The sequence below is a fragment of the Ochotona curzoniae genome, unplaced genomic scaffold, assembly GCF_017591425.1.
Source record: "Ochotona curzoniae isolate NIBS_2020 unplaced genomic scaffold, NIBS_Ocur_1.0 contig_4951, whole genome shotgun sequence".
Classification (NCBI taxonomy): domain Eukaryota; kingdom Metazoa; phylum Chordata; class Mammalia; order Lagomorpha; family Ochotonidae; genus Ochotona; species Ochotona curzoniae.
In genome coordinates this window covers 1,217-19,503 of record NW_024466434.1, presented here as the reverse complement: position 1 = coordinate 19,503, position 18,287 = coordinate 1,217, and the positions used below count along the sequence as shown (strand labels likewise).

General features: G+C 48.6%; 2 protein-coding genes across 2 annotated transcripts; both read right to left on the bottom strand.

Annotated features, from left to right (window-relative positions):
- Positions 1–225: 225 nt before the first annotated feature.
- LSM2 (LSM2 homolog, U6 small nuclear RNA and mRNA degradation associated) lies at positions 226–5,747 on the bottom strand. Its single transcript, XM_040988594.1, has 5 exons — positions 5,595–5,747; positions 5,062–5,129; positions 939–969; positions 763–822; positions 226–663 (listed from the first exon to the last, which is right to left on the bottom strand). Exons 1-5 carry the CDS (start codon positions 5,595–5,597, stop codon positions 538–540), a joined length of 288 nt encoding a protein of 95 aa, XP_040844528.1. The 5' UTR covers positions 5,598–5,747; the 3' UTR covers positions 226–537.
- A 3,193-nt stretch (positions 5,748–8,940) lies between these two features.
- On the bottom strand, positions 8,941–11,179 carry HSPA1L (heat shock protein family A (Hsp70) member 1 like). The gene has a single exon (XM_040988583.1). It carries the CDS (start codon positions 11,172–11,174, stop codon positions 9,246–9,248), a length of 1,929 nt encoding a protein of 642 aa, XP_040844517.1. The 5' UTR covers positions 11,175–11,179; the 3' UTR covers positions 8,941–9,245.
- Positions 11,180–18,287: the final 7,108 nt, after the last annotated feature.

The following is an 18,287-nucleotide window of genomic DNA, read 5'->3' as shown; positions in this document are numbered from 1 at the left end:
ATTAGCTGCCACGTCACTACGCTGCCCCAGAGGTATTACATTGGTCCAGGAGCACAGTGGCAAATAATGCTAGGTGACTGAGTGGACTCATGACTGGCACAGGGCTTGCATGAATGCAACATTGTTTCCCATCACCCCAGTCTTCTGCTGAGCAGCGCACTGGCTCCCACTCATGTGTTCATGCGTATCACACACACACTCACACACGCAGAACCACAACTCAAATATGCATCATAGTTTTATTCCCGATGCGGGACAGATTCTTTCCATCCCCAAAATGAATCAGGCTGTTCTAGAAAGACCCGAAGACTCTCCCACCATCCCCAGGGAGGCAGGGACTGGGGACTGGGATGGATATACAGTTTCCCAGCATTTTCTACACAGGAGAGCTGCTCCCTGCTACTACTCTCATTCCTCATCTCCTTTTACAAAAGGGGGAAAAAAAATCACTGCTAGAAAAATACACCTTGAGGGTGGGGTGGTGGGGTCCTGGGCCGGGACCTGAGGCTGTGGGTCACCGGAGGAGGGGGGCTGCCATCACTGTTTCTGCTGCAAGGCCTCTTTCCGCGCGGCGTCCTGTAGCAGCTGGGTGTCAACCTCATCTGCAGGTAACTGCACGTAGCGCACCACCGAGCCCCGGATGAAGCAGTTCTTCACTGACAGCTGCATGCAGACAGACAAATGGGAAAGCACTGCTTAAAATGCCCTCTAACCCCAGAGGCCGCCTGCTGGGGAGGTGTTTTCTCCAGCAATCCAACTTACCATGTGGGGGTATTTCTCAGGGTCTGTGACACTGATGTCGGTTAGTTTGATGTTGAGATACTAAGAAAGGAAAATGAACATCCTTAACCTGAGAGACAAGAGGCAGGTGCCCAGCCCTTTTAAGCTGCCTCCTCCCCTTGGCCAAGAGCCGAATCCAAGCCCTTGCTGTAACTCACCTGATCCACAGAATGCAGGGTCCCACAGATGCTGTCGGGGCAGAGGGAGGGAAAGAACCAAATTAGTTTGTACCCTAACCAATGAAGGGGACTTCAGAGCTGGGGAGTGAAGGATTTGAGGAAGCCAGAAAGCGGGCATTCCTAAGCCCTAAAGTAGAATCACCAGGCTGGTTATTTTTGACCCCATGCCTTCTCTCCCTAAATCCGTCCATGCTTCCCAGCTGCTACTAAACAACTCTACAGGCTGGGCCTGCATTCTTTTTTTTTTTTTTTTAAGATTTATTTATTTATTGGAAAGGTGGATATACAGAGGAGAGACAGAGGAAGATCTTCCATCCGATGATTCATTCCCCAAGTGAGCACAATGGCCGATGCTATGCCAATCCGAAGCCAGGAGCCTCTTCCGGGTCTCCCACATGGGTGCAGGGTCCCAAAGCCTTGGGCCATCCTCGACTGCTTTCCCGGGATACAAGCAGGGAGCTGGATGGGAAGTGGGGCTGCTGGGATTAGAACCGGCGCCCATATGGGATCCCGTTGCGTGCAAGGCAAGGACCTTAACCACTGCGTCACCGCGCCGGGCCCTGGGCCTGCATTCTGTACCTGTAATCTTTGGGAGCTTCGCACAAAGAAGATACTTCCAACCAGAGGATCAGAGAAGTTAGGTAACTAGCCAGAGTTGAGAGCAAACAGGATTTCTGCCTATCAGCCATGTTGAAGCGTTAATGCAGAGTTCCAGATAAAGGGAGCTGGCCTGGCTTTAACAATGCAGGCAGGCAGGGAGTCCCCTCCCTTTCCCAATCCTCCAGTCCAAAGATGTTGCTGAAGAAGGTTCTCAGAATGGCAGTGCTCTGGGCCATTCTCTCTTTCCCAGCTTCCTTCAGCAGCTTCAGCACTCTAAGTTAGACAACCTCAAATCCTGTGAGATGCACTTCTACTCTCCATGTCCTGTGAATCTCTACTGTCTGTTCATTTTTAACATTTTTGTAATTCTTTTTACAGTTTAAAAAAATTATCTGAAAGGCAGAATGATAGGGAAAGATCAAGAGATATTCTATCAACTGTTTCACCCCCCTAACGGCTGCAATGGCCCAGGCCGAAACTGGGAGCCCCCAACTCCATCTGTGTCTCCCACAGTAGTAGGGGCCCAAGCATTTGGGCCATGCTCTGCTGCTTGCCCTGAACATCAGCAGGAAGTTGAATCAGAAGTGAAGCAGAAAGGCTCAAATGGGTGCTCCAATACGAGCCGATTTAAAGCCAGGAGATTCTGGATCTACCACGTGGTTGCAGATTTCAGCCATCTTCTGCAGCTTTTCCAGCCCAGAGAGCTAGATTGGAAATGGCACAGCTGGGAATATGGACCAGCATCCATATAGGATGCCAGCACAGTAGGTAAAGGATTGCCTGGCTGTACCACAGCACCAGTCCCCTAGGTTATGGTTATTTTTTTAAAATCCATTAAAAAAAAAAAAGATCTTAATAAATGGCATTCTTTAAGATGTCTATATCATGCCAAAAATACAGCTAGCAGTTCTCTGCCGGACTCCAACCTTTGTGAAACTCAATCTGGGAGACCTGATGTTGCTCACCGTAGCCTGAGCTGCTGAAGCACCTGTCTGCAGGAGTGAAGTGATGTTAGGGTCACCTCAGTCTGTTTAGAGGAGAGGACAACACACACGTAAGCAGACTCTTCTCTAATTTAACAGGCAGGTCTCTTGCTTCGGGGCCCTGGGTTATAGCACAGCAGTCACTCCTAGGGAGGCCAGAAAGGACAAAAGGAAAGCCAAGCGCAGGTCTTACAGAAGCGCCTCCCTGTGGCCTCGACCTGCCTGCCACTCCCTGTGCCACTTGTCAGTGCCACAGACACAGAGCGCTGTTCAGAAAGGCAGCCTGTCTCCCTCATCTCCGCCATGACAGTGTCTCCCACAGGAAACTGCCTAAGCCTTACACAGCCTTGTGGGAGACACTGCTGAAGAGATAAATCACTGATCCAGTCTTCCCAACAGACAATAATAAGGTAATTAGCATTAACTTAAATGTGCATCCTATTTTAAGGATTTTTAAAATTAGGTTAAAAAAAATGTATGCATGAGAAAAAAAAATCAGCCTAAGCAACCAATAGCAGGGTATTGATGGCCACACTCCACACTGAGTATCTAAGTATGGGTTTGAGTTCTGGCTCTGTTCCCAACTCTGGCTTCCTGCTGGTGCGTTCTGGGAAGCAGCAGGTGATGTGAAGTAGTCCGGTCCCTGCCACCCACACAGCAAACCTGGATTGAGCTCCTCCCTGCTAGTGCCTTTGCAACATGATCCAGGCACAGCAGCTACGGGCATCTGATAGTGAACTAGTGGAAGGAAGGTCTGGCTCTCAAATTAAAAAAGTTAAGGGCCTGGTGTGGTGGCGCAAGTGGTTAAGGTCCTCGCCTTGCACGCCCGGGATCCCCTATGGGTGCCGGTTCTATCCCGGCAGCCCCACTTCCCTTCCAGCTCCCTGCCTGTGGCCTGGGAAAGCAGTCAAGGACGGGCCAAAGCTTTGGGACCCTGCACCCGTGTGGGAGACCCGGAAGAGGCTCCTGGCTTCAGATCGGCATAGTATCGGCCGTTGCGCTCACTTGGGGAGTGAATCATCAGACAGAAGATCTTCCTCTCTGTATATCTGCCTTTCCAATAAAAAAAAAAAAAAATGTTAGAGATCAATTTTATGGACATGGAAGATATCCAGGAGATATTGTGGTATAACTAGTCAAGCCTCTTCCTGCAACATCAGAATCTTATGTGGGTATTAATTTAAGTCCCAGCTGTTCCACTTCAGATTCTGCTTCCTGCTGACACACCTGGAAAAGCAGTGGTAAACAGCCCAAGTGGTTGGGACCCTGCACCCTCCTGGGAAGCCCAGAAGAAGCTCCTGGCTCCTGGCTTCACCATGGCCCAATCCTAGCCAATACAGCAACTGGGAAGTGAACAGGTGGATAGAAGATATGTCGATATGTCTTTTCCTAACTCTGTATTTCACATAAAAATCTCAAGAGAAATCCAGATTATAGTGTAACTTGAAAAACAGGTCTCACAACTGCAAAGAGAATATGATCCTGCTTTTTTTTTTTTAATTAAAAATAAAAAAAGAACAGTAATAACTTCAGTTCTGGCTGTGTCATTTACTCGTTTTGTACTCTTGATGTGTTAACAAAAACAGGATATGGCAGAGATAGGGAGGCAGGAATTAACACAGCAATTTAGATGCCATGTAGGGTGCTGGTGCTGTAGCACAGCTGGTAAAGACGCTCGCTGCCTATAATGCAGGCATCCCATGTGGGCCAGTCCTGGCCAGCTCACGGGAAAGCAGCAGAGGATGGTTCAAGTCCTGGGGCCCTGGCACCCACACAGGAGACCCAGAAGCAGCTCCTGACTCCTGGCTTTGCACTGCCTCAGCCCTGGCTGTTGCAGGCATCTGAGGAGTGAACCAGCAGAGGGAAGATCTCTCTGCCTTTCAGATAAACAAAAATCAGTCAATGAGAAACACTTTTTAAAGTACAGTGTCACACGGGGTTTTAAAAGGACTAAATTAACTGTATTCAGAACACTGCTTGGTGGAGAGGAGCCTTTCAATTGTTACTTTTGTTTAATCAAGCACCTACCACAGGTCTATACTGGCCATCAGGTACACAGTGACAACCTTGAGGAGGATCCTGGCCCTGTGCGGAAAACAGGCTATACACAGAAAATACACTTCTGTTAAACCACAATTTAAGAAACACCCTCTCGGAGGAAAATAGACTGTGATGGGTGAGTTGACAGGGCCAGGAGCCTCAGGAAGTCTCCTCAAAGGTATGCAATTTAATCCAAGACATGAAAGACGATTAGGAGCCAATGCTGTAAGAGGGTCAGAGGTGTAAAAGTAGAGACAAAAGGGGGTGCATTCATTTCTGTTTATTCTTTACATTAGTAAAAGGTAGATTAGGCCCCAAGTACTACTCGGAATAGCTTTTCAGACTAACACGTTCCATTGATACCACACAGGTGTGTAGCACACGCATACACGGTATAACTTCCATGCTAACCTGTAATTCTTCCATATCTCTGGCCCTGGGCACACCCACCCCTCGCAGACCTGCCAACAGACACCTACCTCAAATCATTCTTGAGTTCCACGACCACATCCTTGCCCACAAGGGACTTGAAAAAGGAGTAGAAGAGCTATCGGGCAAGAGGGGGGGAAAACCATCACAAGGGAAGGGACCCCGTAGGGAGCAGGGCACCCGCCGGTATTATAACACTGGCATTGGGATCCCCCTAGGGCCGTTAGCAGCTCCCAAAGCTTCACAATAAACACTGCGGCAGAGGAGAGAGGCTGGCGCCGGAACGACTCTGCACTCCACGGAGCCCCTCGCCGAGAGCTGCTGGAGCCCGCACTGTCCCTCGCAGGGGTCCCTCTCCCCGAATCCCGCCCGCACCCTCCCCAGGCCTGGGCTGGGCCGGGAACATGTTCCTTGGATCTAGGTTTTCAGGGTCCTGCAGTCAGCAACCCGAGGCGCAGGAACTGAGGATGGAGGCGGGAAAAAAAGACCAAACTCCAGCCCGTGGGGACAAAGCTCGGACACCCTCCCGCCCTCCAGGCCCCGGTCCCCGCCGAGCGCGCCCTTGTGACGTCACGGGACCCACCATGGTGCTGGCGTCGGGGGCCGCTGCCCACACCGGGATCAGGAGAGCGCCCGGTGCCGCGGGCCGGAGGCCGGGCGCGAACCGGAACACGAGCCGGCGCGTGGGGCGGGGCGGGGTCGCGCACGCGCGCGGAAGGGTCCGGGTCGACGGGAAGGCGCGCGGGCTCGCGGCTCCTCCGGCCGGGCGGGGAGGGGGCGGGGCTTCCTGCCCTGACTTCCTCCGGAGCCGCGGGCTCGCAGCGCGCAGGCGTGGACCGCCGCGGAAGCCCCAGGTCGGCGGAAGCCCCGGTCTGCGGTCCCAGGCAGACTCCCTTCCACAGGAGGGTGTGCGCGTTCTGCACACGTTTCTTAGCGAGGACGGTTGGGGAGCTTGTGAATACTTCGTGAACACGTAAAGGCAATGTTGGGTCCCCAAGCTCAGGGTCCACCTGAACAAGTGTCTTGATTGTTATAAAAGGTTTCCAATGAGTTATCTTCCCAAAAAATCAAGTCAAGTCTCAGTTCTTTTTTTTTTTTTTTTTTTTTTAAGATTTATTTATTTATTTTGGGCCTGGCGCGGTGGCGCAAGTGGTTAAGTCCTCGCCTTGCATGCCCGGGATCCCATATGGGCGCTGGTTCTATCCCGGCAGCCCCACTTCCCTTCCAGCTCCCTGCCTGTGGCACGGGAAAGCAGTCAAGGACAGGCCAAAGCTTTGGGACCCTGCACCTGTGTGGGAGACCTGGAAGAGGCTCCTGGCTTCGGATTGGCATAGCATCAGCCGTTGCGCTCACTTGGGGAGTGAATCATCGGATGGAAGATCTTCCTCTCTGTCTCTCCTCTCTGTATATCCACCTTTCCAATAAAAAAATAATAAAAATAAATCTTTAAGAAGATTTATTTATTTTTATTTCAAAGTCAGATATATACAGAGAAGAGAGCCAGAGAGGAAGATCTTCCGTCTAGTGATTCACTCCCCAAATGACCTCAAGGACCGGTACTGTGCCGATCCGAAGCCAGGAGCCTCTTCAGGGTATCCCACAAGGGTGCAGGGTCCCAAGGCTTTGGCCCGTCCTTGACTGCTTTCCCAGGCCACAAGCAGGGAGCTGGATAAAAAGTGGAGCTGCCGGGGTTAGAACCAGCGCCCATATGGGATCCCGTTGCGTTCAAGGTGAGGACTTTAGCCGCTAGGGTACGCTGCTGGGCCAAAGTCTCAGTTCTAACGTTTCTTTTTTTAAAATTAATTTTATTGCATTATGTGACACAATGTTAAAGGCCACCCTTCCCCAAACCGTCTCCCCATGGTGGATTTCTCCACCTTGCTGCATTACCACAGTTCAAATTCAGTTGAGGTTCTTTCAATGAGAGTATTTACCAAGCATAAAGTCCAACGTCTTATTATCCTAGTGGGCTCAACGATTTCTTGGTGAGACCATCTTTGGTCTGAAGGTAAAGCCGGCAAAGTATCATCCCAATCAATTAGAAGCTCTGATATAACATCAACAACTATTTAGTTCTAAAATTTCTTCTGAAAAATTGAGTAATATTGTGGTTCCGGGGTGGAAATAACACATTCCAGGGTGGCACTGTGGTGCTCCTGGTAGCCACTTGCCTGTCAACACCAACTGGAGTCCTGGCTGCTCGTTTCCAACTTGGCTCCCTGAGCCTGTGCCTGAGAGGGCAGCTGAGGATGGACCAAGTCCCTGGGAGCCTGGCACCCACTTGGAGGCCCAGGTGGAGTTCCAGGCTCCTGGCTTCTGTTTGGCTCAGCTGCGGCAGCCGTGACCATTACAGGAGTGAGTCAGCAGTGGGAAGTTTCCCTTTCTGTCTCTCCCTCTTGCTCGTCACTCTGTCGTTCAAATAAATAAACTTAAATGGAAAAATTTCAGGCCTGTTGCAAAGGCTCAATTGACTAAGCCAGCTCCAAGCACTGGAATCACAGATGGGCTCCAGTTTGTTTCCCAGCTGCTTCACTTCCTTCCAGCTCCCTGTTTGTGGCTGGGAAAGCAGTGGAGGATGGGCCAAAGTCTTGGGAGCCTGCACCCACACAGGAGGCCAGAAGAAGCTCCTGGCTTTGGATCAGCCCAGTTTTTCTGTAAATCTGACTTTACAATAAAAAAAAAGAAAGAAAAATCTTGGGCCCGCGACGTGGTAACTTAGTGGCTAAGGTCCTTGCCTTGCAGTGTCGGGATCCCATATGGGTGCTGGTTCTAATAATCCCCGCAAGCACTGCTTCCCATCCAGCTCCCTGCTTGTGACTGGGGAAAGCCTCTTCCAGGTCTCCCATGTGGGTGCAGGGTTCCAAGGCTCTAACCATCCTCGACTGCTTTCCATTAAGTGGACATTAAGTGGAAATTTCTTTCACAAAATAAGACCATACATCCTTCATATTAAAAGTCCTGATTTATTAGGAGTTGAAAATTTTTCTGGATGCGATAATAGACTCACAGTGCATGGAAAGGGGATCTCCCATACCCCGCTTATAGTTAACGTCAAGCAGGTTAGTGTTTGACCATAAGCGTAAACACCTAATTGCCCAAAACTGAATATGAGCAGACAGCATAGTTGACAACCGCTTCCTCTGGGCTAGAGGTACTTGAGGGCCAAGCCTTATTTACAGGACAGCACAAGAGGTTACTCTGCCACTTAGATGCCAACATCTCAGAACAGAGTCCGCGGTTTAAGTCCCAGCTGCTCTTCTAATCCAGCTTCCTATGGTTCTAGTTCTCCAGTTCCCACTACCCAAGGGGGAGATCAGCTTCTATCTGGCCCAGGAATGGTTTTTGGGTCTCTGGAATAGTGAACCAGCAGGAGGAAGAGCCATCAGCTCTGTTACTCTGCCTTTCAAATACATTAATCTTTTTTAAAACTATAGGTTCTAAACAATGAGCTCATAAAAATTCAAATTATTTGGGCCCAGCACAATAGCATAGCAGCTAAGGTCCTTGCCTTGAACGTGCCAGGATCCCATATTGGAGCCGGTTTTAATCCTGGCGGCTTCACTTCCCATCCAGCTCCCTGCTTGTGCCCTGGGAAAGCAGTTGAGGATGGCCCAAAACTTTGGGCCTGCACCCGTGTGGGAGACCTGGAGGAAGTTCCTGGTTCCTGGATTGGCAAAGCATCGGCCATCGTGCCACTTGGAGAGTGAATCATTGGATGGAAGATGTTCCTCTCTGTCTCTCCTCCTCTTTGTACATCTGCCTTCCCAATAAAAATAACTAAATCTTTTTTTAAAAATTCAAATTATTTTTCCCTTACCAGTTAAATCACTCACAGTGAGCTTACAACCAACACATGTTCACTCCCATGAACTCCTTTTGCTTACTTTCCAAGGTACACTCATAAACTAAAGATACCAGAAACGATTTCCTTTGGGAGCAGATTTACTGAGTGACAAGTAATCATGCACACTGGAAAGTTGGGGTGCCAGAAATAAATAGTAGACATCTAACATCCATTAAATGGTTCAAAGAGGGGCCTGGTTTTCCTAGGGGTCCATTTCAGAGTCACAAAACAGAATATTGGAATGTGAAAAGATGGTATATTTGAGACTCCTCTGTCAGATGGTTAACTTGAGTTCCGGTCCAGTCAATTAAAAAACCATAACAATATTTGAAGATGAAGGGAACAAAATTCACCAAGAGGCACCCTAGAACCATCCAATTTCAGAACAGATTAGTCTACTTCTTCAATGGTGGGGCCCGTGGCGGCGGGTCTTCCAGACGCATACCCCGGTGCACAGGAAGGCCCCGTGCATCCTCCCTGGTAAAGTTTTGTGATGATAGGGTTACACACCTGCTCTAATTCCTTCCTCTTATGATCAAATTCTTCTTTCTCAGCTAGTTGATTGGCCTCAAGCCATGCAAGGACCTGATTGCATTTATCCAATATTTTCTTCTTATCAGCTTCACTGATCTTGCCCTTCAAGCCTTCATCACTCACAGCACTCTTCATGTTGAAAGCATAGGATTCCAAGGCATTTTTGGCAGCGATTTTCTCCCTCTGCTTTTCATCTTCAGCTTTATACTTCTCGGCCTCCTGCACCATGCGCTCGATCTCCTCCTTGCTGAGCCGGCCCTTGTCATTGGTAATGGTGATCTTGTTGGCCTTGCCTGTGCTCTTGTCCATGGCAGTAACATTGAGAATACCGTTGGCATCAATGTCGAAGGTTACTTCGATTTGAGGAACTCCTCTGGGTGCAGGAGGGATTCCGGTAAGTTCAAAGCGCCCCAGCAGGTTGTTGTCACGTGTCAAGGCGCGCTCGCCCTCGTACACCTGGATCAGCACCCCGGGCTGGTTGTCCGAGTAGGTGGTGAAGATCTGCGTCTGCTTGGTGGGGATGGTGGAGTTGCGCTTGATCAGGACGGTCATCACACCTCCGGCTGTCTCTAGCCCTAGGGACAGTGGAGCCACGTCCAATAAAAGAAGGTCCTGTACCTTTTCAGACTTGTCACCCATCAAAATGGCTGCCTGCACTGCAGCCCCATATGCTACTGCTTCATCAGGATTGATGCTTTTGTTAAGGTCACGGCCGTTAAAATAGTCCTGGAGCAACCTCTGCACCTTGGGGATGCGCGTGGAACCCCCTACCAAAACAATGTCATGGATTTTAGCTTTATCCATCTTGGCATCCCGAAGAGCTTTTTCAACAGGTTCCAAGGTACCCCTAAACAAGTCTGCACACAGCTCTTCAAACCGGGCTCTAGTGATGGATGTGTAGAAGTCGATGCCCTCATAAAGTGAATCAATCTCCAAGTTGGCCTGCGTGCTGGACGACAGGGTGCGCTTGGCCCGCTCGCACGCCGTGCGCAGCCGCCGCACCGCGCGCTTGTTCTGGCTGATGTCCTTCTTGTGCTTCCTCTTGAACTCCTCCACGAAGTGGCTCACCAGCCGGTTGTCGAAGTCCTCGCCGCCCAGGTGCGTGTCGCCCGCCGTGGCCTTCACCTCGAAGATGCCGTCGTCGATCGTCAGGATGGACACATCAAAGGTTCCTCCACCCAAATCAAAGATCAGGACATGTCGCTCTCCCTGACCAGCTTTATCTAAACCATAGGCAATGGCAGCAGCTGTGGGTTCATTGATGATTCTTAGCACATTGAGTCCTGCAATCACACCTGCATCCTTTGTGGCCTGGCGCTGAGAGTCGTTGAAATAAGCTGGCACTGTGATCACAGCGTTGGTCACTGGGTAGCCCAAAAAAGCCTCAGCAGTCTCCTTCATCTTGGTCAGCACCATGGACGAGATCTCCTCCGGGTAGAAAGCTTTTTGCTCCCCTTTATAAGAAACCAGCACCTTGGGCTTGCCCCCTTCATTGATCACTTGGAAAGGCCAAAGTTTCATGTCTGATTGCACAACAGGATCATTAAACTTTCTGCCAATTAGACGTTTGGCATCAAAGACAGTGTTCTGGGGATTCATGGCCACCTGGTTCTTGGCCGCGTCGCCGATCAGACGCTCTGTGTCCGTGAAGGCCACATAGCTGGGCGTGGTGCGGTTGCCCTGGTCGTTGGCGATGATTTCCACCTTGCCATGCTGGAATACGCCCACACACGAGTAGGTTGTGCCCAGATCAATGCCTATGGCCATTCCTTTGGCAGTAGTCATGGTTTTCCGAGGTCTGTGCGGTAAAGAAGAAATATTGTTTTGGTAAAGTGCTTTCAGATTTTCAAAATTTTATTTATTTATTTGAAAGAGTTTTTTTTCCATCTATCAGTTCACTTCTCAAATGCTAATGAGAGTCCATACTGGGCCAGGCCAAATGCAGGAGTCCAGAACTCCATCTAGGTTTTCTACATAGATGGCCGGGAACCAAATACTTGAGTGGTCACCTTCTACCTCCCAGCATGCACCTTAGCACTAAGCTGGAATCAGGAATAAATTGGGCATTAAACCCAGGAACCCTGATAATGGGATACAGGTACCCCCAAGAGGCATCTAAATGCTTACAATCATCTCAACATTTTAAAATATATTGTCCATTCACAGTAGTGACCAGTTTATCTCTTGAATTTTCAACTTACAAACCTGAAACCTTATGGCCACTAAAATACCAACTCTTCCACCCTAGTCCCTGGAAACTACTCTTCTTCAGTGTCTGCGAATGTGACAACTCTTACTTAGTAGGCCATATAAGTGTAATTACACATGTTTATCCTTTTGTGACTTGGCTTAATTTCACTGAGCATGACTTTATCAAGTGTTACCCAAGTTGTAGCACATGTGTCATAATTTCCTTTTTTAAAAAAAGGATTTACTTAGTTATTTAAAAGAGAGAGAGAGAGGAAGGGAGAGAATCTTGCATCCAATTGTTCACTTCCTAAATGCACACAATAGTCAGTAGCTGGGAGCTTCATGTGGAACTCCCACAGGGGTAGCAGGTACTCAAGTGCTTGGGAGATGATGTGCCACCTTGCTAGGTGGATTGTAGAAAGCTGGATCAGAAGCAGGATGGCTGAGTCTTCAACTGGCGCTTTTATATGGATGTGGCATCTCCCATGTGCTTCACTGACTGAGCATCGACACCCACTCCACAACTTCCTTTTTAAGCTAAATAATATTTATTATATTTATATACATTTTGCTTGTTCATCTTTGGATGGAAATCTGAATTACTCCCACCCTCTTGGCTAAAAGGGTGAAATACTGCTAGGAACAGGTGTATACAAACATACAGAGAATCTGGCTTTCACAGCAAAGGTGTGACACCTTGGACAGAAATATTCTGTTACTCAAAGGGGAAGGGAGGGAAGTGAGTGTGTATTATGTTCAACTTTTCATAGAGCCTGAATCAAGGACACTGCCCATGTGTCTGTAACATGTTCTATTGTGGAACTTTACTTCTGCTGAACTAAGATTATTTTACATTCTGGTCTCCTTGAGAAGAGCTTTACACTAGGGTTTTGCTGCCTTCTTCAGTTCCATCACTCTCCATCAGATATTCATAGGGAGAAAAGTCAGGCCAGTCTGAGCATGGCAGCTGGAAGCCAAGCAAACCCTTACAAATTTTCTCAGAATAGGTGAGGCACTATGGGTGGTTTCTCTAGTCTCTTCCTGAATAACACTCCTATATTTTTTTCTGGAACAAATAAAAAACCAAGCAATTTTGTAAAGGGTTGTTAGGACACAGCAGGTGAAGTTGCCCCTTGGGATGCCAACATCTTACAGAACTGTTGGTTAGAGTTCAGGTTTCTTGGCTTCTGATCCAACTTCCTCCTAATATAGCTTAGCAGGAACCTGTAATGGCTCAAGTAATTTAAAAAAGACATTTACTTCTATTTTATTCAAAGTCAGGGTTATATAGAGAGAGTGCATGTGAGAGATCTTTGGAAAGAGCTGGTTCTCTTTCCCAACGGTCACAACGAATAGAGCTAAGCTAGGCTGAAGCTAGGTGCTCCATTCAGGTTTCCCATGAGGGTGGCTGAGGGCTCAAGCACTTGGGCCATGCTCTGCTGCTTTCCAAGGTGCAGTAGCAGGGAGGTAGACCAGAAGTAGCACAGCTGAGACTAAATCAGCACTCATAGGCTGTGCTGATGTTGCAGGAATGGCTTAACTCACTACACTATAGCACTGACTCCTGGCTCAAGCATTTGAGTTTCTGCCAGCCATGTAGAAGTTCCTGGCCCCTGCATCATCCTGACCCTGGTGATTTACCAATTTAGGGAATGAAGCTAAATGGTTGGACTTCCTCCCTTTGCCTGAGTCACTCTGTTAATCAAACAAATACATTTTTCAAAAAAGGTGGGAGGGATAGGATCTTTCCATTTCCCCCTCCTTTTTGTTCTGAAGCTACACCACTCCCCTTTCTTGCAGCTCTGATCTATGAAAGTTACCCTCGCGTTCTTCACAAGGACTCTCCTGAGGGGTCCTTGTGGCTTAGCTGGAAGGGTGTCACTGGGGCTCCCACATTCCATTTCAGAGAGCCCACTGGAGTTCTGGCTCTTGGGTTTCAGATCCAGCTTCCCACTAATGCCACCTGGAAGGCCTGAGATGATGCACCTGCTTTTGTGCTACTGTGAGAGATGGTGAGGAGCTTCTGGCTGCCTGCCTCACCCAGCCCTGCTATCGCTTGCATTTTAGGAGTGAACCAGAGGATAGTGGTTTCTCTCTCTCTCTGCCTTTCAAATAAAAATAATCCCCCACCCACCCACCCCAAGTGATTTCCAGAGGCTGGTATTGTGCTGTAGTCAGTTAAGCCATCATCTGAGATGTTGGCTATCCCAAATGCGAGCTGGTTCAGTTCATGTCTTTGCTCCTCCACTTCCCATTCAGCTCCCTGCTAATGCTCCTAGGAAAGCACTGGAAGATGGCCCTAATTCTTGGGTCTCTACACTCATGGAAGACCTGATAAAAACTCTTGGGTTCAGCCTAGTCAAGCTATAGCTTTGCTGTGATTTGGGGAATGAGCCAGCAGACAGAAGCTCTCTCTCTCTAACTCTGCCTTTCAAGTAAATCTCCTTAATTTTTTAAAAGGACTTTGGCAATGTCCCCATACCTTAGACATAAACCCAAATAGTAAATTCGTCATTAAAATTTCTAATGAGCACTTACTAGACTGTAACTATTGCCACCCTCCTTCCAATCAGCCCCTCCTAGCTCACCGAGTGTCTCTTCGTCTTCGATCCAGTTTGGAAATTTCAAGTTATGGAGCCCCTGTGAGCGGTGGCTCCCAAAACATCCAAACTGTTCCGGTGGCGTTCCCCCCACCCCCCACCCCTCCCGGCTCTACAACTTTTGAGCTGTATCCCATGAAGTTACAATACTCCAAAACGGCTCTGAGGTCAAAGGCAGTCCCCCCATTGTAACGTGGATAGAGGAGGTGCCTCAGCCCACACACCTCAACCCCGCCTCAGGGCGTCACCACGCGCCGCCCCCTCACAGCCGGCCCTGCAGACTACCCTAGCCTGGACACTTCCCGCACCTTTCACAATAAGACGCTGGCGGGACGCGGAATCCACAGCCACTTTCCCATGCTGACCCACCCCCCACTTTCCCCTTTCCTCAGGGACTCGTGGAATGCAGGGAATCGCAGAAGGCTGTGGAATTCTGCCGATGCCTGGTTTCGGGTTCCGGGGAGCCTGATCAACGCGAGGCAGAAACCTCGAAATAGTCAGGTCCTGTCCGTCCACTCTGACTTGCTGAGATGACCACCTCTGGAGCACGGGAACCACATATTAACTGGGAAACTCTGCAGGCTCCAGAGAGCGCCTGTGTGGACGGCAGGGGGCTGCAAGAGAAATACTAGAGCCCAGAATATGGCTTTATTAATGAGTAACATACTCCTACTACTTTGTCTTTTAGGTTTTGTTAACCTCAAAAGACTAAGAAAAAAGATGCCAGAACCCGGGTCTCCCTGGGTCTCCACTGCAGTGCAGCCCTCGCCTTCTGCCAGGACGGCTCTATAAAGGGACGTCTAGAGCCACCCCCTCCCATCGTCCGCAGGGACCGGCCTGAGGCGGCCTGGGAGCCTTGGACGCCCAGCCCACAGGTCCCAACAACAGGGAGCATGCCGGCCACGGGCGGTGGTAGGGGTGGGGGGCTTCTCCTGTCCGGTTGCTCAGCTTCCCTGTTGCTCAGGCTTGGGTTTCTTGCCCCTATTGTTGGCTGTAGCAGGAATTTTATCTTTAGGCTGGCAGGCAGGGACGGACGTGTCGTTATTATTAGGAACACTGCTCAACCAACAAACTACTCTGCCCGAGTCACCCCATCCCAACCCTGCCAGAATACCAGGCTTAGTCAGGGCTCAGGATCGACTAACCAGAAGGTTCTGTTGGTTGCGTGCCAGCCTTGCAGACTAAGGAGTAATGACGGCTCTGCCTCTTCTGTTTCTGACCTGCCGGCTTGTTCTACAGGGAAGGGGGAAGGCTGGGAGACTCTGGAAGAAGGGGCCAGTGGACCCTGGACAAAGAAACATCTACCAGCTGGTGGCTCATAATGTTCAGTAGGTCTCTTTATCCTCACCTCTTCCTCTGTGTCCAGTTGTTTTCTTCCTTATTTGAAAAAAATTTCACAGGAAGGGCAAAAGAAGAGAGAGGGGCTGGCACTAAATGTAAAGGTTAAGCTTCTTGTCTGTGTTGCCTGTGTTGCTTTCGGTGTCAGATGTTCCACTTCTCCTACTCCCTGCTTGAGGCCTGGGAAAGCAGTAGAGGACGGCCCAAAGTCTCGGGACCCTGCACCTGTGTGGGAGACCTGGAAGAGGCTCCTGGCTTCAGATCGGCGCAGTTGTGGCCACTGGGGGTGGAGGTGGGGGTTAATCCTTGGACGGAAGATCTTCCTCTCTGTCTTTCCTCTCTGGTTTTCTAATAAAGAAATCTTTTTTAAAAAACACATTTTTAAAAGATTTTTTATTTTTATTGGAAAGGTAGATATGCAGAGAGGAGGAGAAACAGAGGAAGATCTCTGATGATTTACCCCCTAAGTGGCTGCAACAGCAAGAGCTAAGCTGATCTGAAGCCAGGAGCCTCTTCTGGTTTCCCATGTGGGTGTAGGGTCCCAAGGCTTTGGGCCATTTTCGATTGCTTTCCCAGCATGCAAGCAGGGAGCTAGATGGGATGTGGAGCCACCGGGATTAGAACCAGTGCCCATATGGGATCTCGGCTTGTACTAGGCAAGGACTTTAGCTACTAGACTACCGCACTGGGCTCCCAGGAGCAATATTTTTAGTGCAAATTCTGAAAAGAGGCAATAAAGTAAATGCCCTATTAACTACTGCCGTCACCATCCTGTGAAATAGATGTTAATTCTGTGTATAGATATAAACAGATAAGAGGTATTGTCTTATATATGAGGGCTTCACCTGTAATAAGAAAAGAAAAACGGTTTCAACAAAGAAGCAGCATCCAGACTGAAAGCCAGGCCTTCTTGCAGGTGTTTTCCACACTGCCAGGAATATCCAGGGCTCCCACATCACTGCAGACTTGCAAATTGGATGTTTAGGATGCCTGCCTGTGAGCTTCACATTAGCTTTCTTGCTTTATTCTGAGTGGACTTAGGATTATGCCATCATTAAAATAAATGCAACTAAAAAATGAATGCAACTGAGAAGAAAATAGTAGTGCTTGAGAAACTATAAGAAAAAGAGACAGAAGGAAAAAAGATCTAGCAACATCAGGGGGAGGAACGTGCCTCGGCTGACTCACTGCTGTGGAAGTCATTGCTTTTACCTACTCCCTGGGCCCCTCCTCCCCTTAAAATTACTTGTCATGGGGCCAACACTGTGGTACAGGGGTTAAGCTGCTACCTGAAACACCAGAATCTGCATGGGAGACCCAGAAGAAGCTCCTGGCTCCTAGCTTCAGATAGTCTGGGCTCTGGCTGTTGCAGCCACCTTGGGTGTGAACCAGCAGATGGAAGATGTTTCTTTGTGTATCTCCTTCTCTCTGTAAAGTTGCCTTTCCAATAAAAATAAACAAGTATTTGAAAATAAATGTTCTTTTTTTTTTTAAAGATTTATTTTTATTATTTTTTTTAATTGGAAAGGCGGATATACAGAGAGGAGAGACAGAGAGGAAGATCTTCCATCCGATGATTCACTCCCCAAGTGAGCACAACGGGCCGATGCTATGGCCGATCCGAAGCCAGGAGCCTCTTCCGGGTCTCCCACGCGGGTGCAGGTTCCCAAAGCTTTGGGCGGTCCTCAACTGCTTTCCCAGGCCACAGGCAGGGAGCTGGAAGGGAAGCGGGGCTGCCGGGATTAGAACCGGCGCCCATATGGGATCCCGTTGCGTGCGAGGACCTTTAACCACTTGCGCCACCGTGCCGGGCCCGAAAATAAATATTCTTTTAAAGATTTATCAATTTTATTTATCAAAGCTATCACTTCTGCCTTGGGAAGCATCCAATCTAAAAGAGAAAACTCAGCAAATTTTCTTATTGTGAAGACACAGACATAGAAACTGATGAATAAATTTCCAGGCCAAAGAGAAAAACTTTACACAAAAGGTAGGTCAGTTATTGTACTGTAGACTCTGGGCTGAAGTGAGTAGAGGGCTGCCTGATTCCTGAAGGGCTCTTCCAATGGGTCTTTCTGTGACCTGTTGGCAGCAATGTATAGGACCTTATGACCTTGTCCACTTCCAGGCAGTGGAGAGGTGGTGCTATTTGCTTCAAACTAGTAAAGAAGTGTATTGCAGCGCAGATCTATAGACAAGGACACAGAGAATAGAGAAGTACTCTCATGGTGAGTGAAATTGAGGGTAATTGTTGATTTGGAGAAAGTTTCCAGAGGGACAGTGTGAGGTTAAGAGTGTCACCAAGTGATAACATTAGATGCTGAAGGTGAAAGTAGGGGGGGAATCCCCAGCCAGAGGCTGTGCTGACAAATGGAAAATTTTTCAAGTTTCACCGGTCTAACTAGGGGCTGTGCCTGACTGTCCAAAAAGTATTGCCTACTTGCAAAGACATGTGCAAGTATACATGCAAATGATTGTTATATCTTGCCATATATGCTTAGATCAGCAAATGAATAAATAATACACAATTAAATGCACTAAGGATAAATGAAAAACAGAGACACGGAGACAGCGACAGAAGCGGAAGGGGTTGGGGACTGTATTTAAGAAAGCTAAAAACAGGCTTTCCTTCACTGAAAACTGAATCCTCTCCCTTGTGCACAAGATATGTGGTGGTGTTAATTTTATCATGGGGTGCCAACTCAACACTTACTTCAATGTCCCTCATATTTTCTTTATTATTTTTTTTTTAAGATGGATTCATTATCAG

Coding starts and splice junctions, on each gene's coding strand:
- HSPA1L (XM_040988583.1), bottom strand. CDS start 11,174: ATGACTACTGCCAAAGGAATGGCCATAGGCATTGATCTGGGCACAACC.
- LSM2 (XM_040988594.1), bottom strand. Junction 970..5,061: donor GAACTCAAGAATGATTTGAG/GTAGGTGTCTGT, acceptor CTGCCCCGACAG/CATCTGTGGGACCCTGCATT. Junction 823..938: donor CCCTGCATTCTGTGGATCAG/GTGAGTTACAGC, acceptor TTCCTTTCTTAG/TATCTCAACATCAAACTAAC.